Below are 24,197 nucleotides of genomic sequence, written 5' to 3'. Positions count from 1 at the left end.
TGATTGCATGATCCTTCCCTCTATATTCCTTTGCTGTTCTATATGCTTTTGTCTGGAAGCATAAAGGTCAGCAAAGGATGGTGTTGGGAAGGGTGTGGTAGTCGCTGAACACTTGCACTCACAGGCAGGTACCCCCCAAATCGTGAATTATACATTAAGATTATTTTTCCTGGGGGCGCCTGGGTGGCTCAGTCGCTTAAGCATCAGACTCTTGATTTCCTCTCAGGTCATGATCTCAGGGTTCATGAGTTCAAACCCTGAGTCAGGCTCTGTGCTGATAGCACAGACACTGCTTGGGATTCTCTCTCTCCTTCTCTTTCTCTCTCTGTCCCTCCACCTCCCGTTTGCTCTTTCAAAAGTAAGTAAATAAATAAATGTTAAAAAACATTATTTTTCCCTTTTAGATCTTGAATTTGCCTGAACTGATTGATGACTCCAAGTATAAAACTAACCACCTTCGGGTACAGAATAGAAAAGAGCTTATCAAAATACTATCTGCACGGTAAGCTTGAATCTACTGTGTGTACACTTAAGAATTAATGTCATTAGCATTTACCTGGGTTTTTTTTGTTTGTTTGTTTTTTGGTGTTCTTTTTTGCCTTATTTAAATTAACTTGTATTTCTTTAACATTTCACAAAGCTGGTTAGTGGAAAGATATTTCAAAGCCATGTTTTTTCTTTATTTGAAAACATTTTACATGTCTTATTAAGTACTGAGTCATAACAATGATATAAATAAGAAAGTCAAATGACTTGAATTAGGTTGCTCTTCTGTAGCATGTGAGTGTTTGGGATTAGTCTATTATGAATTCTAATAACAACAATACTACTAGTAATAATGATTACTAGTAGTAATAATGATTTAACATTTTTTTTTTACCTTTTACTGTTTAAACAGTCTACATATCTGACCCCTTTTAACCCTTACAATCATTCTGTGAGGTAAATTCTATTCCTATTTTACAGATAAGGAAACTGAGGCAAAGAACGGTGAAGTCAAAAGTTTGTTGGCTTTTCTGTTCTCCTGTGCAGTTTATCATGATGACGTTTGGAAAATGCCAGATTGAGTTATGGGTCATAAAGGATTAATGCTAGTCAATTAGAGCATTTGATTTCCAAATTATAACATTCATGTCAGGTTTTGCTTTCATTAAAACCTGTATCAGTCCTTCAGGTATCCCTCAGAAAAGGGTACCAATCCTGCATATTTCCTACCAGTTTCGCTTTTGTTTATGTCTAAACTCCATCTACAGAATAGGCATCAGGGTTCTTGTGGATCTAAATGCCCACAGAAGTGGTTCTTCAGTACGGAACATTTGCTGTCATCATGCCCATGAATTAAGTACTTTTGTTCAAATACCATATCTTGTCTTTTGAAAGGGCCCTTGTTTTTCTGTGTAGTATGTACCAAAGTTCTTAGACAGTAAGATTCTGCTACTGTAATTTTTATTTCTGTCCCCTTGGTATTTGGGGATCTCTGTGTGAATCAGCAACAATTCATTACCTATTTGCCCTTTCCTGGATCGCAGACACTTCTCCGCAATGCCTGTTTCGCCTTGTGCCCCATGCCGGTCGATCAGCGGGGGGCTCTGTGTGGGACTGATGTGCAGAGAATGCAGGAGCCAGAATCGGGCTCCCCTATCCCGGTCGTTTGTTAAATATCAGTCTGATTCTACCACAGAGCCTGAGAGCCCTCAGTCATTAACCTTTCTTCACATGAGAATTGGCCATTTATTTCTGCTCTTTGCCTCTCATTTAATTCATTGATAGGACTTTTTCCTTTCACACCACGGTTACCCACTTTCAATAATAGGCATTTGTGAGAACCTTATCAAAAGCTCTTTGAGAGTCTAAGTAGATCGTATCCATGCTGTGAGAAGTGGACCCAAGAAAAATACAAAACCGAGGCAGATAAAAGTGTCGTCTTCGTACTCAGCTGCTGGCCCCTTTTATAACATCAGGGGCCACAAAGTTACATTACTGGTTTCCCATGTCCTAAGATTTTTCTTCCTTGCTCAATTCTGTGACAGAATTCTGCTGTAGAAAGACTTTTAGTAGCATCTGTAATAGATTAATTTCTATTTTCTCTCTTCATTGTGAATTACATAATTTGTCGCCTTCTTCTTTCTACTCTTACGCACGCAGAAGTGGAAGTTTCCTCATTGTGGAAACCCATAAGGTTCTTATGTCTTTATTCAGGGCTTAACAAGGAGTTAAGGAATCCAATCACAAGGAAGAGACTGGGGTGTTGTCTTCAGAGAGGAAATTCGATAGGGGAGGTCACATTATCACAGGTCCTGCTGTTAAAGCACAGACCACAGAGAGCCTGCACTGTTTGGAGGCTCTGTTGTGCGAGTGTGTTGATGTTTTTTGGTGCTCTCTTGTGGTAAGCAGTCTTCAGTCTCCGCCAGCTCAAGTCTCTTCTGCGTGATGGATCAAACAGTGATGAGCGGGGAAGATTAGGATATGATTCATTCCCATTTATGACCTTGTCGTTTGTTTTTCTGAACAAATGTCACAGGATTCACCGGTACTGTTCAGTGCCTGGCTTTCAGGGGGTCTCTGTGAAAGTTTAAAAATGCATCATTTTCATTAGCCGATTGTATGTTTTCTATGAAAATTGAAAAATGGTTAGTGGCTCTCTATTATAGGATGAAAGCTGGTCTTTTTAGCCTGACGTCATGGTCTTCCACAGTCTGACGTGGTTTTTTCTTTCCACCTTTTCTCAACATAAAGGCCCTGCTGTGGCCACACTCCCATTCGGTGGGGTCTTTTGTTCTCTGTCTGGAACGCTTCCCAGACTCACTACGATTCTGAAACATAGTCGTGCTTCCAAGGTCAGTTCCACAGCTTCATGAAACCATCCTCAAATGTCCCTCTTTGGGGTCCCAGTCAGATGACAACACTTGCAGAAAAGCAGGTGTCCTTCCGTGCTTTGTATCCAGCCTACCAGTTATCAAACACAAACAGAATCGGCATTAACTTATTGGGAATGGTTCTGTCAGAGGTGTGCTTGACACGCTGTTCTTTTCATTCCGCAGCAGAACCTGTGAATCACAGACACACTAGCTCCCAACCACAGAAAGGAGGCAGGGAGAAGGGAAGGGGAGAAAGCAGCACTGAGTAGATGCTTTTAATTATCAGGAAAGCATTATTATTCCCACTTTACAGATGAATATTCTGAAGTGTAGGGAGGTTAGTCTCAAGGTTAGAAACATAGTGAATAGTTTAGAATTCAAAAGGCTGTATCTTTTCCATATGTCATATTGCCTCCCCTAAAGTGGTGCACGGAACGTTACCCTGTCTTTGCTTATTTACTCAATAAATATTTACTGATCACTAGGGATAGAGAATAAACGAAACAAAGAACATTGGTGAAAAATATTGCAGGGAAGGAAAATGAGGAGTGCCAAAAGTTGGTTGTGAGGCTATTTCATTTAAGCTGGTCACAGAGAGCTTCTCTGCTTAAGGAACATTTGAGCAGAGTCCTGAAGGAGGTGAGGGAAGGGACCTGCAGAGAACTGGAAGAAGCTCTTCAGGCAGCAGGTGCATGGGTGGGAGTTTAGGGAGTACCAGAGAGGACAGTGAGCCCAAACTCAGTGATCAAAAGGAAGAGTTGGGGGGAGGTGGGTCCAGAGAGAGAGAGAATGGAGGGATGTGGGTCCAGGGTGGGTCCAGGGAGACAGTAGAGAGAGTAGGGGGAGGTGGCCAGCAAATCATGTTTAAAATTTATGATAGACTTTATAACAAAGTAGTTTCTTAAACTCGTGAAATGAAGGGATTATTTTCATCATATAGTCAGTTTGCTTCTCAGCCACTACTATTTTCTATCCAACCTGAAGACACATTTTTTTCCAGTTTGATTGAGACATGCCTGACATATAACCGTGTATTAGTTTAAGGCATACACCATCATGATGTGATATATGCATGTACTGCAAAATGAGCATCCCAGTAAGTTTCGTTGACACCCATCACCTCACAGTTACAGATTTCTTTTTCTTGTGTTGGGTTTTAAAATCTCTCCTAGCAACCTTCACATATACAGTATTGTTAACTACAGTCCTCTTTGTGTTCTCCTATGGAATTCATAGAGTCTTTTGAAAGCCTACCAGGAAAGCCAGTCGCTTACCTCACTTTTCTGTTATTCCTGCTAAAAATCGTGTGATGCTTCTCTCTGAGCAGCCAGGCTCATTCAGGAAGGCAGCTGCATGTTTTTGTCATCCGCTGAGTTTTCCACAGACAGCACACAGTGTGTCTCAGGTGTTCTCAGGTGTTACTATTTCCCACCCCCCCACCCCCACCCCCCACCAGGCCGGCCCTGAACAAGTTTTGCTGTTTTTAAATTTCAAGATGGGAGGCTTTTCCCTTGGGCTTGCCGTTTTATCCAGGGTGTTGCAGAACGTCTGTTTACCCAGCTGCTAAGACTGAAAACGGTGCAAGGAGAAAGCATGTTAAAAGTCCCCAGCTAAAACAGAAGAGACATAATAGAGACTAATCCAGGGCCCGTTAAAACAAACCCCTTCTCTGCAGCTCCCAGGAGCAATAACTCCTAAATCGGGGCCCCTGACACACTGAATCAGCACTTTTGCCACCGTGAGGACCTCAAGGGAGAGAGTGAACATCATAACCTGCATTGAAACCAAGAGGAGAAGGTTAAAGATGTTGTGTTAGTAGTTGGGGAAAATAAGAGGAAGACATGAAATGAGGAAGGAGAAGAGGAGGAAGGAGAAGAGAAATGATGGAGAAAATAGAAATATAATTTGCTTTATTTCTCTCCCTTCCTTTCTTCACTGTTACTGGCCACTGGCTGTGTGCCCTTGTCCTGCAGCTACAGAGATGAAACAAAAGATCTGGGCTTGTGAGGAGTTCATGATCTAGTTAGGAAAATAAGCAGGTAAAGCAGTGGCTTAAGTAGTGTTTGCTCAGGGCAACTGGTAAACACACTCACAGGGTGCCCGCAGCCCAGAGAAGGGTAACTCCCTCAACGTGGGCAAGTCCAGGAAGGCTTCCTGGAGGTGGTGCCACCCGAGATGAGTCTTTTTTTTTTTAATGTTTGCATATTTTTGAAGGAGAGAGAGACAGAGCATGAGCAGGGGAGGGGCAGAGAGAGAGAGAGAGAGAGAGAGAGAGAGAGAGACAGAACACAAGGCAGGCTCCAGGCTCTGAGCTCTCTGCACAGAGCCCAACACAGGGCTTGAACTCGCAACCTGTGAGATCATGACCTGAGCTGAAGTTGGATGCTTAACTGACTGAGCCACCCAGGCGCATCCCCCCCTGCCCCGCCCCAGATGAGTCTTGGACAAATAGAATGAGGTGAAGAGAAGAGAAAAGAGAACTCAAAGGAAGAACTATCTGATCAAGTGGAATTTCACAGGGAGAAAAAAAAAATAAGTCATAGGAGAAGAAAAAATAAAGTAACTTGGAAAGAAACTGATGACAACTTTTAAATTGATTTTTGAAAAATGCTGCACATGTTAAGCAAGTGTCTGTCAATATAGTCCTAGTGAAGGCGTTACTAAAAAGTTGGTTACACTAAGATGATATAAATAAAAATTAACAGTGTAAGATAAACTTACCTTTTTTACAATGCTGTGACAATTCCTTTAGTGAAATAGTAATTGGTTTTGGTTTTGAATGATCTGATTTTTCTTAAGTTTCTGATATGTGATTGAATATTTACTTACTTTCAGAGTTTACTGTATTAAAAAACAGTGAAATTTTTTTATTAAAAAAATTTTTTTTAATGTTTATCTTTGAGAGACTTTGAGAGAGATGGAGAGACAGAGTGTGAGTGGGGGAGGGACAGAGAGAGAGGGAGACACAGAATCCAAAGCAGGCAGGCTCCAGCCTCTGAGCTGTCAGCACAGAGTCCGACATGGGGCTGGAACTCATGAACCGTGAGATCATGACCTGAGCTGAAGTTGGACACTTAATCGACTGAGCCACCCTGGCACCCCAAAAAACAATGAAATTAAGTGCTGGAGTTCAGGGCCTTCTAAGCGGAAGTGCTAAATAAATATTGGTGAACTGAATCAAAGGTTTATTAAAGAGTTTCATCTAATCTGGTCACTTCCAAAATTTGATATCAAATTATTTTATTTTATTTTTAAATTTAAATTTAATTTTATCATTTTATTAATTTTTTTATTTTAGAGAGAGAGAGGGTACAGGAGAGTGGCAGAAGGAGAGAGAGAAAATCCCAAGCAGGCTTCATGCTCAGTACAGAGCCCAATATGGGGCTTGATCCCAATTCGCTCAAATTATTTTTTTAATTTTTTAAAAATCTGTTTAATGTTTATTTATTTTTGAGAGAGAGAGAGAGAGAGAGAGCGCACGCAGAGGAGGGGCAGAGAGACCCAGAGACAGAATCCGAAGCAGGCTCCAGGCTCTGAGCTGTCAGCACAGAGCCCGACGCAGGGCTCGAACCCACGAACTGTGAGATCATGACCTGAGCTGAAGTCGGATGCTTAACCGACTGAGCCACCCAGGCGCTCCCCAAATTATTTTTAATTGGCTTGTTTAGAATATTGGAGAGTTGGACCTAGAGTGTTTTTTGGCTGTTGGTAGGGAGTTGTATTTTCAAAGGTGCCTGAATATAATGTTAATTTATAAAAACTGACATCTTGGTCTCAATCTGGCAAATTTGGTCCTTCTGCTTCCCTGCCTAGGTCTTTCAGGGAGTCTCCACAGCTTTGAGGACAAAGATTGAACTATTCGCCTTAATACATGTAATTGCCTCCTACCTTGTCACCCAAGAACCACCTGCAACTCCTTATAACATGGCCTGGTGTTTTAATCCTCTGTGTCTTCCCATATGCTCTTTGCTTTTCACTAAAATGATGAAGCCTCTTGGCCTCACTGGCTGCTTCCATTCCTTCCAAATGACCACGAGCCCCAGGAGCCTTTCCTGCCTCACTTGTCTGTTGTAAACAGCCCCTCTGATGCCGCGACATCAAAGCATCCATTGCACCCAACTATCATCAGTTGTCCTCCTTGACAAGACAGTAAAGTTCATAAATAAGTTTCACATTTCTTAATTTCTAATTTTTTTAAGTTTATTTATTTATTTTTAGAGAGGGGGAGAGCGGGAGTGGGGGGAGGGGCAGAGAGAGAGGGAGAGAGAGAATCCCAAGCAGTCTCCACACTGTCAGTGCAGAGTCGGTGAGATCACTGGGGCTTGATCTCATGAACTGCGAGCTCATGACCTGAGCCTAAATCAAGAGTCGGACACTTGATTGAGTCACCCAAGTGCCCCTCTTATTTTTTTAAAACAATTAAATGTTTTTGAGAGAAGTTTTAGGAGGAAGGTACAGAAAGTTTCCATATATCCCCCTCCCCCACTATCAACACTCCCCACTAGAGTGGTACATTTGGTGCAATTGATGAACCTACATGGAGACATCATAAGAGATTATATATCTCTTTTGATTTTTATTTCTAATGCCTGTCGGGTTTCTGGAACTCAATAAACAATCTTTCAGTTAGTCAACGTATTACCCAAGGAGCAATACCATCCAAGTTTGGAAGAAGTGGCCAAAGGGAAAAGAGGACAAATTCCCAGTGTTGTTAAGATAAAAAGAGAACAATGGAATATTACTCAGCCATCACAAGGAATGGAATCTTGCCATTTGCAGTGATGTGGACGGAACTAGAGTGTATTATGCTGAGTGAAATAAGTCAGTTAAAGAAAGAAAAATACCATATGATTTTACTCATATGTGGAATTTAAGAAACAAAACAGATGAACATAGGAAAAAGGAAGGAAAAATAAAATAAGATAAAAACAGAGAAGGGAGGCAAACCGTAAAGAGACTCTTGTTTTTTTAAGTTTATTTATTTATTGAGAGAGAGACAGAAGGAGAGAGAGGGAGAGAAGCCTGATGATCTCACACTATGAGATCCTGACCTGAACTGAAACCAAAAGTCGCTTAACCGAATGAGCCATCCAGGTTCCAAAAGAGACTCTTATCTACAGAGAACAAACTGAGGATTGCTGGAGGGGAGTTGGGTGGGGGATGGGCTAAATGGGGGATGGGCATTAAGGAGGGCACTTGTGATGAGCAATGGGTGTTATATGTAAATGATGAATCACTAAATTCTACTCCTGAAACCAATATTACGAGTATGTTAACTAGCTTGAATTTAAATAAAATCTTGGAAGACAAAGGAAAAAAAAAAAAAAAGAACAATGGTAGCCAGAGATGAAAACTTTCTAAACTAACCTAAGAGGATTGTATTATGATCACTGAATGTCAAAAGGCCTGAATTTGAGGCCAGAGTCTTCCACTAACTCTGTGGCCTTGAACTAGCCCCAATTCTTGGAGCCTCAGGTCCTCATATATATATATACAATGTGCATAACGATACCTACACCATAGTGAGAATTACGAACCAGAGCAGGCCTGAGAGCAGCTAGCCCAACACAGCACACAGCAATGTTTGGTCTGTTTTAGGAGAATCTCAAACCCCTAGAATCACAAATTACAGTTCCCCAGTTTTGTTTTTTTTTACCATCAAATTTCTCCTGTATCATTTTTTTTTTACTCATGAACCCCCTATCTTTGAGAATTTTTTCTCTCCCAAGCTGTAAATATTTCATGAATTCCATAATTTTTATTTAATCAAGTTCTATTCAACTGCCAATCAAACCCTGCTTAGGATGATTCGAGTATCATTGATTATTGTACTGATTTGATCCCAGTGAAAGGAAAGCAGGACATTGTAGTAGGCCTGTATATCCTTTTTGCAGCTAAATGATTTCTGTTCAACTCTCTTGAAAAATTAAAAATAGCTCACAAGGCTTGGAATAAAGATTTTATTCTTTTTTTTTTTTTTTTTTTTTTTTTTTTAATTTTTTTTTCAATGTTTATTTATTTTGGGGACAGAGAGAGACAGAGCATGAACGGGGGAGGGGCAGAGAGAGAGGGAGACCCAGAATCGGAAACAGGCTCCAGGCTCCGAGCCATCAGCCCAGAGCCTGACGCGGGGCTCGAACTCCCGGACCGTGAGATCGTGACCTGGCTGAAGTCGGACGCTTAACCGACTGCGCCACCCAGGCGCCCCAAGATTTTATTCTTAATGAAGACTGTTAATAGTGCTTAGTTTTTTAAACCAAAATGGACCTTAACGGCCCATAGTCTATTCCCTTTCAAGAGACACTTGTTTCTTGGTGAGGGCGATGAATTTGGAACTTGTGAACACTCCATTTAAGTTATTCCTTGCATTGGTGGCTATACCCTCATAAAGAACGACACATTTTGCGTTCCTTAGCTGCTATGCTGTGTTAATAGTCTCTATGAAAAGCTTCAGCCGGGGCCTTTGAACTTGGAAAAAAATATGTCCATGAGTTCTCCTGTGTCATTTTTATGGTTAAGTTTTTTCAAAGTTTTAATGGGCATTTTGGCCTTCCTGAAAGCTATTGACTTTAATTATCTGCTAAATAACATCTGTAATTTCCTTAATTTTTATTCTTAGTAGAAAATGAAGCTACAGTTGACCCTTGAACAAAACAGGTTTGAACTGTGCAGGTTCACATACATGCAGAATTTTTTCGATACATACAGATGGGACTATAAACGTACTTTCTCTTACGATTTTTCCCAGTAACATTTTTTCTCTAGCTTACTTTATTGTAAGAATACAGCATATAATACATATAACATACAACATATGTGTTAATGGACTATTCTGTTATTGGTAAGGCTTCTGGTCAACAGGAGGCTCTTGGTTAAATTTTAGGGAAGTCAAACATTATACACGGATTTTCAACTGTGTGTGGGGTTGACGCCCCTAATCTCTGTGCTGTTTAAGGGCCAACTCTTCTTTATATTTAATTTCTTAACGGCTAGCTATCATTCACTCCTTCCCTTTATCCCTGTCTTAAACACCATTTTAGTTCATCCTCTTGTCTTCCTTTTCTGGTTCCATCTTCCTGTCCTTATCCAGTTATTGAGAATTTGATCTCTTTTTAAAATTAAATTCTAAATGGATATTATGTATCACCTTCCTAATAATTGGATTTCATTTATTTGCATGAAGCCTTCATTTGAATAAGTAGTTTGCTCAGAGAACAGAGAGAATTTTATCAGTGTCCACCTATATGATAGAATTTAGAAGGGCTGGAAGGAACCTCTGTTGCATGGAATATAACCCTTCCTTACACTGCTGATTTCAGAGGTCTGCAATTATAGATTTTTTTTTGCCCCAGAAGTTTGTCTATTCTTTTTTTTTTTTAAGTTTTTTGTTATTATTTATTTTTGAGAAAGAGAGAGTGTGAGGAGGGGAGGGATAGAGACAGAGGGAGAATCTCAAGCAGGCTCTGTGCTGTCAGCTAAGAGCCCAACCCGAGGCTCGAACTCACGAGACTGTGCAATCATGAGCTGAGCTAAAATCAAGAGTCAGACGCTTAACTGACTGAGCCATCCAGGTACCCTAAGTTTGTCCATTCTTAAGCTTCAGACAGCACAGAGAGAGTTAAAGCTTGAACTCTTATTCCTTAGCGTAAGTTTTCTCAGACTTTCCCCTCAGACTAGATATTCATGTGGAGAAAGTAGAGAAATCATCAAAGCCCAGGCTGCTTCAGCGAGGCCGAGAGCAGAGTGAAAGGCTGAGAGCACTTAGGAGCCCCAGAGATCAAGTTACCCCCAATGATGCTTCTGCCAGGGCTGGGAGGCTAGGGAAGTCTCTTTTAACTCTGATTCATTCCTCTCCTCTCTAAACCTGGCAACCATCGACTCTCCCATGTCTACATGTGTTTAATATATAGAGAGAAACTTATTGTTCGCTCCCCCTGAAACTCTTTGGTTGGTCTAAAGTTCTCTTTCCCATGTGATCACATTTTAAAATCTTCCTGCCAGCCTATCCCCCCCCCCCCCGACTTCTATTAGTATCCTATGAGGCTGCAATTCATGTGATTTATATATATCCTCAACCTACATGTTTAGTTTATTGCAGCCTCCCCCCCTCAAACCTCTTATAATGCCTTGAATGATACTGTAGGTTAATCTGGCATTTGCTGCAGACGGCTGATTGGGATAAATGGATCTGATGTTTTGGTGAGGGTCACATTGGTTTTCTTTTGCATTCCATGGCAGCTCTGCCATTATCAGCTAATAGATGGTTCCTTGTAAAATGTCTCTATTTTATGTGGTACGTTTTCTGAATGTTGGCTATTTGGAGATAGCTTTAAGTGGCTGTGTGTTGTTACTATAAAATCAGCCTGGAGGGAAAAAGAATGAAAGAAACACAGCCCTGGAATGTATCCTTTTGGCTTACGGATTGGATCGTATAAGGAACTACTGCAACTCCAAACGAGCTCCTCGTGACCCGGGCTGTTTCTACCCTGTTAGGAGAATTCTTTGTGACTGAGGATCGAATGATATCTTTAAGTGAGTCAGGATGAAATGGAATGTCATCCCGCTCCTCTCCCCCACCCCCATTTTTTTCTTTCCAGGAGGGCTATAAACCATTCCATACTGCCTTTTAGTAGAAAGAATTAGATGGTGGTGGTGGGATATTTATATATGTGTGTGGGGGCGGGAAGGGGGGTGATGGCTGTGAGAGGGAGTCCAGTAAACTATGTTTCCCTGGATAAAACATTTAATACCCTCGTTTCTCCACTGGAACTTAATGTATATTTTTAGATTTATAGAATGCTAAAGTCCTAAACATTTGGGGAGTTGGGTAGGGCCTCAGATACCATTGGACTTAACCCCTTCCTAAGTGTAAGAACTTAGAATTTAACAGCATCATGGCTGGAGACCCCTGATCTGGTGGGAGACTGCACAAAGCCAGCTCAGAAGGCCTTCCTTTGGGAAGGGTGTAGACACATCTCTCCAGCCTTTTCTGGCTGACCTTGTTTTGCTCTTGACTTTCAAATTGGATAGAGAATCTGGAGTTTGACTCAGTCTCTTGACAGTGCTTTGCTCCTCAGACTCCCCAGACTCATCCTGCCCTGCCCAATTTCCTGCCTGCCTTTGGCTCACACCGAATTCTGTTCTGCAACTACTTTGCCCCTGCTTGGGTTCTATTCTTATCTCTTCTTAGCTTTGGTGCCCTCGCATAGGCCTTCCTCTGTTCTTTTTGATCTTACATTAACTGATGTTTCTAGTAAGAGCAGACTCCACCTCTCTTCCAGTGCTGACAGCTGACATCCCTGCTGGGTCTTGATTTCCACCAGCTGTCCAGCATCCTGGAACATTCCCTGGTGACCAGCTGCTCCTGACCGCCTTCACCTGGATGATCCACAGTAGTCCTGGCAAGCTACTCGCCGCTCCCAATGTCAGGCTAAACCTACCTTAGTTCTAGTTTAACATGTTTTGGCCAATAACACATAGGTCATTAGTGAGGCTCAAATTGGGAATCTCTTGATTATCAATGCCTTTTCCACAACACTCACAGAATAACTGCTTTTTTTCTCTTTTCTCTATAAATTTCATATTTAGAATAATACTGGCCGGGGAAAGGAAACAAGTAAACACCCTGCACCTCACCCCCCACACTTATACAAACACACACACACACAGACACACAGGTACACACACAACTTTTAATCTTTGAATTTATAAATTGACATTTTCCTTTCTTAATGATTTTTCTTCCCTCTATTGTGAATTGTTTTTCTTTTTCTCATTTGCTAACTTTGGAAAGAAAAATCCAGACATTGGAATGTCTGAGTTTATTTAAGTCTCAGTACTCTGTTCAATTTAATGAAGGAAAACAAAAAAAGGAAAATTGGAGTGCTGGTCTGTATCTTCATAGCCCTGGGACTGACCCTTCCTGGCGGTCATTGATCTATACTGTATCTTTAAAATAAGAGTCATTGATTGTTCCAAGTTATTTTTAAGCATGGAAAGATATAGAAATATATTCCAAAACATAGAAAGTTATATATTCTAAACATTAGAAAGTTAGAAATTGTGAGACACATGATTATTTTATAATAATTTAACATGGTATTTTCTAAACTAGATTAAGAACTAAAAAGAGGATTTATTTAGTATATTGAATGAGATGGAAGTATTAGATATACGTCACCTTACGTACCCTGCTAACAGAGAGCACATAGTCTTGTGTCTGTGGAACATTTACAAACACTGATTATAGACTAGGTTACAAAAAAAATTTCAGTAAGCTTCAAAAGAACCAACTACAATGAAATATTCTAAAACTCAATAATAAATTTAGAAATACAATTATAGACAAAACTCTAAAGCAAAGTGTTTAAGTAAAAAGGAATTAAATGGGATTAAAATTGTAAAATCGTAGTTAACTATTGTGGCATGGCAAACCATACTGAAACTTACCACTTTAAAACGAGTTGGCAAGCTTTTTCTATAAAGATAATAAATACTTGAGGCTCTGTGGATTAAATGATCTCCATCACAGCTACTTAACTCTACCATTGTAGCCAGATAGCAACCGTAGACAATACTTAAATGAGTGGACATGACTGTATTCCGTTTTTTTATATTAAAATTTTTTTAAATTTTTTTAAATTTTTATTATTTTTGATTGAGAGAGAAAGAGACAGAGAGTGAGAGAGAGAGAGAGAGAGAGAACGAGCAAGGGAAAGGCAGAGAGAGAGGGAGACACAGAATCTGAAGCAGGCTCCAGGCTTGGAGCTGTCAGCACAGAGCCCAATGCGGGGCTTGAACTCCCGAACTGCGAGATCATGACCTGAGCCAACATCAGATGCTTAACCGACTGAGCCACCCAGGCACCCCACATGACTGTATTCCAATAGAATTTTATTTGTGGACACCAAAAGTTGAATTTCATAGAGCTTTCATATGTTATGAGACATTCTTCTTTTGATTCCTTCCAACCATTTAAAAAGGTAAAATCCATTTTTTAATGAGAACTCATAAGATTTACTCTATTAACTTCCCTATATCTCATATAACAATGTTAGCTACAGTCATCATGGTGTACATTATATCCCTAGTACTTATTTATCTTATGACTGGCATTTGTCTTTTCTGACTACCTTTCTCCACTCTTCCTTCCTCTCCACTCCACCTCTGGGAATCACAAGTCTGATCTCTTTTTCTGGCATGTTATGTTTTCAGTTTTCCTTTGATCCATTGTTTGTTCAGGAGAGTGTTGTTTAATTTCCATGTATTCATGAATTGCCAGTTTTTTTCTCGTTCTTGAATTCTAGTTTAATGCCACTGTGGTCAGAGAAGGTACCTGCTATCATTTCAATCTTCTTGAATTTGCTAAGACTTGTTTTTTGGCCTAACATATAGCCTATTCTAGAACATGTTCCATGTGCACTCGAGAAGAACGTGTATTCTGCTGTTGTTGGATAGAATGTTCTGTATAAATCTTTTAGGTCCATTTGGTCTCTAGTGTTATTCAGATCTGCTGTTTCCTTATTGATTCTCTATCTGGATGATCTATCTGTTGTTGAGAGTAGGGTATTAAAGTCCCCAACTATTATTGTATTATTGTATTTTATTGTGTTGTATTGTATTGATTTATTGTATTTTATTCAATTTTATTTCTTATTTTAGCTGTGTTAGTTTTCACTTTATATATTTAGGTGTTCTAAGTGTTGAATGCACTTACAGTTATGTCTTCTTGATGAATTGATCACATTAGCATCATATAGTGCCCCTGTTTGTCTCCTTTCATCATTTGTAAAGTCTATTTTGTCTGATGTAAGTATAGCTAAGCCTACTCTTTTTTGGTTACTTTTGTCTTTTGTTGTGTGTGTACTGGTTGTTTTAGAGATCTTTGTTTCTTGTTTCTTATCCTGCTATCTTTGTGTGTGTGTGTTGATGTTTTTGTATCAGTATGTTTTGAGTTCTCTAATTTTTTTGTTTGTTTACTTATTCTTGGGAGAGAGAGAGAGCACGAGTAGGGAAGGGGCAGAGAGCAACAAAAAGACACAGAATCTCAAGCAGGCTCCAGACTCTGAGATGTCAGCACAGAGCCTGATGTGGGGCTCGAACCCATGGACAGTGAGATCACAACCTGAGCTGAAGTTGGATGCTTAACTGACTGAGCCTGTAGGTGCCCCTGTTTTGAGTTCTTTCTCATGTTCTTTTTTAAAAATACTACGGGATTTTCCTTTGTGGCTTATGTAAAATGTTTTAATTTTATAACACCTTGTTTTAAACTGATGACAACTTAACTTCTCAATAGAATTCATGAACTTTATATTTTTACTGCTCCTGCCTGTCAAGTTTTTGGTTACTGCTGTTAAAATTTACGTGTTTTTAATATCATGCAACTAATACTATTGTAGGTGTGGTTATTTTTACTATCCTCATTTTTTAAAACTTTCATACAAAAGTTGTAAGTGAATTATATACCACTCTTATCATATTGCAGAATCTAACTACATATTTACTGTTATTAGTGAGATATACACTACCTTTTACGTTTTTATTATGTTAATTGTTGTTCTTTTACTTCTACTCCAAGAGATCCCTTTAGCATTTCTTGTAAGGCAGATCTGGTGGTAATGAACTCCCTCAGCCTTTGTTTGGGAAAGTCTTTGTCCCTCCGTCAAGTCTGAAGGACAGCTTTGGCTGACAGCTATTTTATTTCAATATTTTGAATATGTCATCCCATTCTTGCCTGGCTTGAAAAGTTTCTGTTAAGAAATGTGCTGATGATCTTATGGGTTTCCTTGTATGTACCTTCTTTCTTTTCTGTTCCTGCTTTTATTTATTTATTTATTTATTTATTTATTTATTTATTTATTTATTTAATCTTCATTTTTGAGGGAAAGAGAGAGAGACAGAGTGTGAGCAAGAGAGAAACAGAGAGAGAGAGGGAGGCGCAGAATCCGAAGCAGGCTCCAGGCTCTGAGCTGTCAGCACAGAGCCTGACACGGGGCTTGAACTCATGAACCGTGAGATCATGACCCGCGCCAAAGTTGGATGCTTAACCTACTGAGCCACCCAGGCGCCCCTCTGTTCCTGCTTTTAAAATTCTTTGTCTTTGACTTTTGACAATTTAACTATAATTAAATTTTATCCTAAATAGGGCTTTGATCCCAAACAGGGCTCAGTTACTTTGGGTCCTTTGGGCCTCATTGATATGGCTGTCCATTTCTCTCCCCAGGTTTGGGGCATTTTCAACTATTTTTGCTTTAAATATACTTTCTGTCTCTTTTTTTTTCTCCTTCTGGATTTCCCATAATGCAAATATTGTCTCTTTTTTCATTGTGCCCTATAATTCCTGTAAGTTTTCTTCACTCTTTTTCATTCTTTTTTCCTTTTGTGCCTCTCACTGGATAATTTCCAATGTCCCATCCTCCAGATCACTGATTCTTATGCATGGCCAAGTTTACTTTTGAGACTCTATTGAATTCTTCAGTTCAGTTATTATATTTTTGAACTCTGGGATTGCTGTTTCATTATTATTATTATTTTTTGATGGCTGCTATTTTCTTGTCAGACTTCTCCTTTTGTTTATGCATTCTTTTCCTAATTTTATTTAGTCGTCGGTGTGTTATTAAAGGTCACTAAACTGCTTTGAGAAGATTTTTTGAATTCCTTGTCTGACAGTTCATAGATCTCCATTTTTTTTTTAAAGATCAGTTTTTAAAGCTTTATTGTTGTCTTTTGGTGCTGTCATATTTCTCTGTTTTTCATCCTTGATTTCCTTATGTTCTTATCTCTGCATTTGAGTAATCACATGCACACTTAACGGGCTTGTTTTGGCAGAAACAGTTCTTCACCAGGCAGCTTGGGTTTCTGGGTGTGTCTCTTGGTAATGTCCTTAAGCAGGTGGGGTCTGTTATTATGATTTATTTTGGGGGCAAGGCAACCGTTCAGGCTGTGAGGATGGGAGTGCAGGTGGTGTGCTGATGCCTGAGGAAGTTGTGTAGGACTGCTGTCTTGGCTCCCTGCCCAAGTGAGGTTGTAGGATGGGTCCACGGTTGCCTGGATTCTCTGTCAGGCTTACCAGATGGTAGGGACTGGGTGCTATGTTCAGTAGTAGCTGGAGCTATGAATTAGCTTCCCTGCCCTGGCAAGGCAGCAGGATGGGACCTGGGGCCTATACAGCTCATTGTTTGGGGACCCAAATCAGGCCAGGGTATGCACTGGACTTCCTGGTCAGGTGAAGACGGTGGGGGAAGCCATGAGCTATGCTCTCTGTTCAGGCGCCACTCTCTGAGGAGCTGTCGAATGAGCCATGTAGCTTCCTGTGTGTTTTGGTCAGGTTCCCTGGTTGGACCAGCTGATGGCTGTATTCAGTGATAAATGGGACTATGAATTAGATTCCTTCCCCAGGTACCGTAGAAGCAGCTCTAAAGCTGGCAAAGCTCTTTTTTGTTGCTATTTTTAACTCAAGCCAACCTGCCCCTAAATTCTCTGACCAAACAAAGCTACTGGCTTTGTTCTGTAGACTGTGGGCTCAGGCAGCCCACCTCTCCACTTCAGTGCCACCGGGCTGCACAGTTTGCAGGGGTTGTGACTGGCCCTTCTGGTTAGATGGGCCTGGAAGATACTCTCCAAAGTGAGTGAGGCTATGTCTCAGCTCCCTTGCATGGGTGATAGAGGGAGGGGCTGCTCCTGACCACTCTCAATGTTTCAAACAGGCTATCTTATTGGGTGAGGCTGGGAGCTACTATTAACCTTGGCTATGAATTAATCTACTGCTTGTATATAGCATGGGCTTACTCCATGCTCAGTACTAGCTCTGCTCTGGGGGTGATTAGTGCTGCCTGCTTATTTCTTACCTTAGGCACCACTGGCCAGCACAGGTTCCGGTAGCTGTCATCAGTCCTGGTCAGATGGGGCTGGAGGCCACTCTCCACAGTGGGTGGGGCTGCGATTCAACTCCTTGCCTGGGCGTGGGCAAACCGGGCTCTAGGGCCCTCAAAACTCCTTGTTTGAGGATCCAAATTGGGCAGATGTGTGTTCCACTGAGTTCCCTGATCAGAGTGTGGCCCCAATTTGCCTCTGCAGATGAGCAAAGCCACTGGTTGGGAGGACTGCTTTGGCAGTCCAAGTATGAACTGGTTTTTGCAAGCCCCTCCCCTTTTCTCCTTCACGGTTGGATCCCCAATGGTTGTGCCCTACAGGTTCCCCTGTAATCTCTGTGGTCTGAGATCAGACTAGGGATTCCTGCAAAGTGACCCACAATGCTGGAGAGGGTTCTCATTTTCACTGGAGGAAGCATAGCCACAGGGGAGACCTCTCCTTGTGGTGCTATATTGACTGGGGTGAGGAACAGTATGGTCATCGTGTCACCACTTGTCTTGCCCTTCTAGTGCAGTCTGTCTTGGTCTCTGTGGGGCCAGGCACTTAAATCTCAGCCCTCTGTTGTAGGATTCTTTCAGTGGGGCTCCTGGGTGGCTCAGTCAGTTAAGCATCTGACTCTTGATTTCAGCTTAGGTCATGATCTCACGGTTCATGGGTTCCAGCCGAGTGTCAGGCTCCACACTAACAGCATGGAGCCTGCTTGGGATTCTCTCTCTCATTCTCTCTCTTTCTCTCTCTATACCCGCCCCTCAAAATAAATAAACAAACATTAAAAAAAAAAAAAGAATTATCTCAGTGGTGTCTTGTTCTTAAATAGCTGGTAGTCATTCTTATGAAGAGTAATAGTCAGGAATGATGTATGTTACACCTCGGGATGTCACTCCTATGCCCATTTTTAGCTTGAGGGTTGTACAAAAACAGATGGACTAAATGTGGCCCGTGGGTCACAATTTTGAGTTTTTGAGCCTGTTTTAAAACAACGGTGATTTACTATTTCTCATGATTCTGAGAGTTGGCTTGGTGGTCCTGTTGGACCTGGGGGCTCCATTAAGTGGTTGCTTTTAGCCAGTAGGTTATCTGGGCCAGAAAGTCCAGGATGGCCCTACTCTCTTGTCTGGCTGGTGCCAGCTATTGGTTACATGGAGTTACTTGGTTCTCTTGTTCATCTTTTTAATCCTTCAGGCTACAGAGACTTGCTTATATGGTGCTCTTTGAATACCGTTGAAGGGCAAAGGCAGAAGCAACAAGGCTTTTGAGATGTGGACTCTAGAACTTGCACAGTATCTCTTCCATCATATTTTATTAGTCTAGATGCGTCCCAAGGTCAACCAACATTTAAACTGGAGGCAAATATTTTATTTTTGTAGAGAATTCCTTACATTAATATGCTGACATATATTATGAATCTCAGTGGAGAAGTGTAGCAAGCAGTGATTTCCAAACGAATGTGGCCAGACAAACTGTTTTCTCATTTCTACTCCACTAGCCCCAACTCCTATTAACATATCAAGGGATGTTAGCATGCCTTGGAACACAGTTTGGAAATCAGGATATATAATCTAATATAATTTAGGAAACTAGATACTGAAATAATATCAGAATATAAGAATGTATTAAAAACATAAACCTCTATAGTTAAGTAGAGCTTATCTCAAATATTAAAGTTACAGGAAACCTAGGACTTGAACTTGCACAGGGGTTCTGTCTTTTACTGTTATATTGTAGCAGAGTAGAGTTATGTAGATCTTGGACTGAACTAGATTATTTTAATACCAGAACGAAAGGACTGTGCATTCATTACCTACGACAGATTGGGAAGGCTGCAGGATCTTTCCAGGATTTTATCCAGGGTTTAGAAAATACTAAATCCAGAGAATGGGTTGAAAGTTGGGAGAGAGAATAAAATCAATATCTGAATGCACACTAGTAAATACAGATTGTTCACTAAAATGATTATATTTGTCAGATGGAAAAGAATATTAAACACTGATCTGCATATAATAAAGGAATAATACTTTTAACAAAAACTTACAACTAATTGAGTTAAGCATGTGATCAAATACAAAATCAATGTACAGAAAATACTGCTTTCCTTTATAATTGTATATGTAATGAAGGAGAGATTCCATACCTACCAGCAGTAACACCATATACAAAACACCTAGGAAAATGGTAACAAGGTATGGGAGTTACATGAAAAAAAAATTACAAAATTTATTGCTAGGAGAACTAAATATTGTAAAGATGTCAGTTTTTCTTATTATTAGTTGTTTAACAAAATCCAAACACCATTTCAACACCATTAATTTGGGAATTTAACAAATTCTAAAATTTATCTTTAAGAATAGAGTAAATGAATTAAGAAGTATTAGAGATTACTATCCCTACTATGTATTAGAACAACTCTAAAAACACCATAATGCACCATAAATGCATATATTTATTTTGTATGTAAGAGAGTCAGAGAGAGAGAGAGAGAGAGAATCGTGATATGGGGCTTGATCTCACGACTGTGAGATCATGACTTGAGCCAAAATCAAGAGTCAGACACTTAACCAACTGGGCCACCTAGGCTCCCCTTAAACACCATAAATAAATTAAAAGAAAAATGAAGTGGGAAAAGTATTTCCAACCATAACTACAGATAATGGTAGTTATTTTACAAGAGAACAGCCAAATAGATTAGAAAACAACAAACTAACAACAACAGCAACCTCAGCAGATTAACCTGAATAACTCATAAAAGCTGAAATCTTAATGTCAATATATGAAGAAGTATTTGGTTTTTCTAATAATTAGATATATGTAGATAAAGATGGCTCAAATATGTTATTTATCCAAATATTTATTAAACATAATAATTAATGTGTCCTAATACATAGGAAGATATAGAAGTTGATGCCATGCTGAGGAGAAAGAACATGGACAGTAGGTGTATAGAACATTAAAGTGACTATTCTTAGTGACTTAATAATTCTATTTTAAAATAACCATCCTTTGCATTCTAGTAAATCTCTTTAGAGGAATCAAGATAAAGACACTTGCAGAGTTGTTTGCAGTAATGAAATATGCAAAGCACATAAACATATGACATTAGGGTAATAAGTAAGCACTTACTGTAGAATATTGTTCATTCACCCCAAATTAAATTTTTTATAGGAAGGGAAATGCTTATCATATAATATTAATTTAAAAAGGCAAAACTATAAACTATATTAACAACAGCAAAGGAAAGGCACCAAGGGGAGAAGTATTGGTTAATATTAACCATGGTTGTCTCTGGAGAGAATTGTAATTTCACCCATTTTAGGAGAGCAAACAACATAACACCAAAAATAACCAAAAAATAAAAAATTCTGTGCTCTGACCTAATTGGTAAACACACCAACAGTTTTATTATAAGTGTTTGGTCATTGAGGGCTAAGAATAGCACAGAACATAGAGGTCAAAATAAAGGTAAGAAGTTAATGCTGTTTAAGGAGATACCTCATGTCGTTAGTGCATGTTCTTAATTTCACTTGGTGTGAATTTCAAAATAAAAACAGGTATCTTTGATTTTTTTCTAACCTTAATGTTAATCTGGATAAGTAGCTACATTTTTATGATAATGTCCTATACATTTTACTTGTTTTCAGTTGTACTTTTATTACGTTTACTGAGAAGGTTGTATATATTCTGTGCTTTGACTTCTGGAAAGGAAAGTGTAAAGTTGGTAAGAAGAAAAAGGACTGTGTCTTTTGTGTGCTACAAAACTTTTCATTTTTCAGTGGGGGAAAGAATATTTTGATGAAACACAGTCCACCAATGAATTCTGCCATAATTTGCAGAATCTACTAACAATTTATGCATGCTTTTTGTGGTTGTTTACCGTATTGTTCAATAAAGCTTACATATTTGTTGTAACAGTAACCATATGAAGCATCTTAAAGCAACATGTCCATGCAAAAGCTGTATGTTTGAGAAATGTCAATAATTTTCTGATAGCAGGTCACCTTATTTTTTTCCATGCAACAACCGGCAGTAGAATGCAACATTTAATCATTAAAATGTTATTTTTCAGTAAAATAAAAAATTGCTACAAAGTAAGATGGCACTTAGGATACCTTCCCAAGAAGCCTTATGCTTTTCCCATTCCCAAGGTGTTTCTAAGTCTGCACTGTTCATTCTATAAGAAAGCAGAAACCTAGCATTACTGGTTAATCAATAACACTTTCCACTGCTTCCTGAAATTACTCCTGGAATTAGAAGAGGGGCAACTGTGACCTCGGAATGCAGTAGCAAAGGGTGGCATGATTTGGTTTTCCAGTTTGATAGATCCAGTATGATTTATTTTCCTAAGTACCAACAACTCCCTTTGAGCTTATCCAAAAAGGAAATGATTTAAGGAACTCATCCCTCTCAGAAATATTCTTGAGAATGGGGGCAGTTTTGTAATTTGGTACTGGAAATCCACTGCTAGGTGACAGGGTGGGCAAAGACATACATTGTACTTGAGTTACAGTGATTATGTTAAAAATTCCTGTCTCATGTTCCTTTCCCATTATTTTGCCATCTTTCCTTCCCTAAACCTATTATTGGGTTTAGCTAATGACCTAGAAGAAAATCGTGCTAACCCCTTTTATTTTCCCCCAAGACATGCTCTAGTTTAGCTCAGAACATAAAACAATCAAAGCGTGTATAATTAATGTCAGAGCTATCCATGGTATGCTTAAAAAGATAAATTACTTAAACTCTTGAAGAAATTAAATTAAGTCATTACTTAATTACTTAAAGTTAGTGGAAGATTTAAGAGTGATTCAGAAATCACTTAGCTGGGTTTCCCCTAAAGCAGATCCTGATCCAGGGACTTGGGTGGAGGGAATTTATTAGGGAAATGATCTCATGAAACACAAATAAACAAGGGGAAAATAAGACAGAGAAGGGTGCTTTGATGAGCAGGTTGCCACTGTGGGCAGCTGGAGTCAGTCATTCTGGGAACATTGAAAATGGCCTGGAACGTGCTTCAATATCATCTCACCAGAGAATGGGGACACTGGGTATTTATCCACCATCTCCCGTCCCTAGTGCTTGAGGATTGCCCCTGTGGGTGCCATCCAGCAAATTCCCACGGTGTTGGAGAAAGCCCACATATAAGGAAATGATGCAGGCATTTGCGAGAGGAAGCCATCAGTGGGCTGGAACTCTCTAGAGCTGCGGTAGAGCTCATGCTGGTCAAGGGCACATGGGGTGGGGATTCTACAGCCTCTGCAGCTGTTCGTGTCAGAGGACAAGAAAGGCTGAATAGAATCGTGGTTAACCTCAGTTGAAGCTGGAATTAGACTCCTCAGCATTCAACACTTGTCGTGTCCTATCAATTGTAAGATATTAGGCAAGCTGTGAGGCTTTGATATTCTACATTTTTCATCTGTAAATTGGGGGTAATAATAATAATCCTTACGTCTAGAATAGTTGAAAGAATTGAATGGGTGAATACGCACAGAGGAAAAGCTCTCAGCAGAATGCCTGGCATAGGGCAGACACTGATAATGTGTTACTTATTGTACAGGCCGGACAGCAGTCTAATGGAGTGGTAGTTCATTTGTTTTGGGTAACAGTTCTGTTGCTGTCCCAGTTTCCACTCTTATTCCGCAGCCATGTGGTGTGTTGACTCTCAATAAGTGACCACAAACGCCTTATTTCCTTTTCTTTTCTTCCTCCCTCCCTCCCTCTCTCTCTCTCCCCCCACCCCGTCTCTTTTTCTTCTTTCTTTCTTTCTTTCTTTCTTTCTTTCTTTCTTTCTTTCTTTCTTTCTCTTTCTTTCTTCCTCTCTCTCTTTCTTTTCTTTCTTTCTTTCTTTCTTTCTTTCTTTCTTTCTTTCTTTCTTTATTTCTTTCTTTCTTTTTTCTTTCTTTCTTCCTGAGAGAGAGAGCACATATGAGTCAGCAGGGAAGGGCAGAGGGAGCAGGAGAGTCTCCACACCCAGCACGGAGCCCAACCAGGCCCCATCTCACAAACTGTGAGATCATGACCTGAGCCAAAATCAAGAGTCAGATGCTTAACCGACTGAGTGACCCAGGTGCCCTTCAAAACACCTTTTTTAAAAAAAAACCCTCGGGGCACCTAGGTGGTTCAGTGGGTTAAGCGTCAGACTTCAGCTCAGGTCATGACCTCACAGTTTGTGAGTTTGAGCCCCACGTCAGGCTCTGAGCTAATAGCTCAGAGCCTGGAGCCTGCTTCAGATTCTGTGTCTCCCTCCCTTGCTTGTCCTTCTCTCTCTCTTCCTATCTCTAAAAAATAAATGAATAAACATTTAAAAAATGTTTAAAAAATTAAAAATAAACTCTGGCTACTATTAAGCCCTGTTTCTCTGTGCATTTATTATTTTTGTACTTCCTTTTTTTTTTTTTTAATTAACTTTGTTTAAGACACAATTGGCTCTGTTTAAACCAACTTGATTGCTGTCTCTACTAGCTTCTTGTTATGCACAAA

General features: G+C 39.9%; 1 protein-coding gene across 6 annotated transcripts in view; it reads left to right on the top strand.

Moving 5' to 3' along the window:
- Positions 1 to 24,197, top strand: part of SUGCT (succinyl-CoA:glutarate-CoA transferase) — a 760,970-nt gene that overhangs the window by 337,343 nt on the left and 399,430 nt on the right. For all 6 annotated transcript variants that reach the window (XM_047849630.1, XM_047849625.1, XM_047849624.1 and 3 more), the window contains one exon: positions 405 to 502. In XM_047849630.1, the coding sequence (XP_047705586.1) occupies positions 405 to 502 (98 nt within the window). The remainder of the gene's footprint in view (positions 1 to 404; positions 503 to 24,197) is intronic.

The sequence above is a fragment of the Prionailurus viverrinus genome, chromosome A2 (assembly GCF_022837055.1).
Source record: "Prionailurus viverrinus isolate Anna chromosome A2, UM_Priviv_1.0, whole genome shotgun sequence".
Lineage (NCBI taxonomy): Eukaryota > Metazoa > Chordata > Mammalia > Carnivora > Felidae > Prionailurus > Prionailurus viverrinus.
The sequence above is the reverse complement of the archived record's forward strand: the minus strand, read 5'-3'. Positions and strand labels throughout refer to the sequence as shown.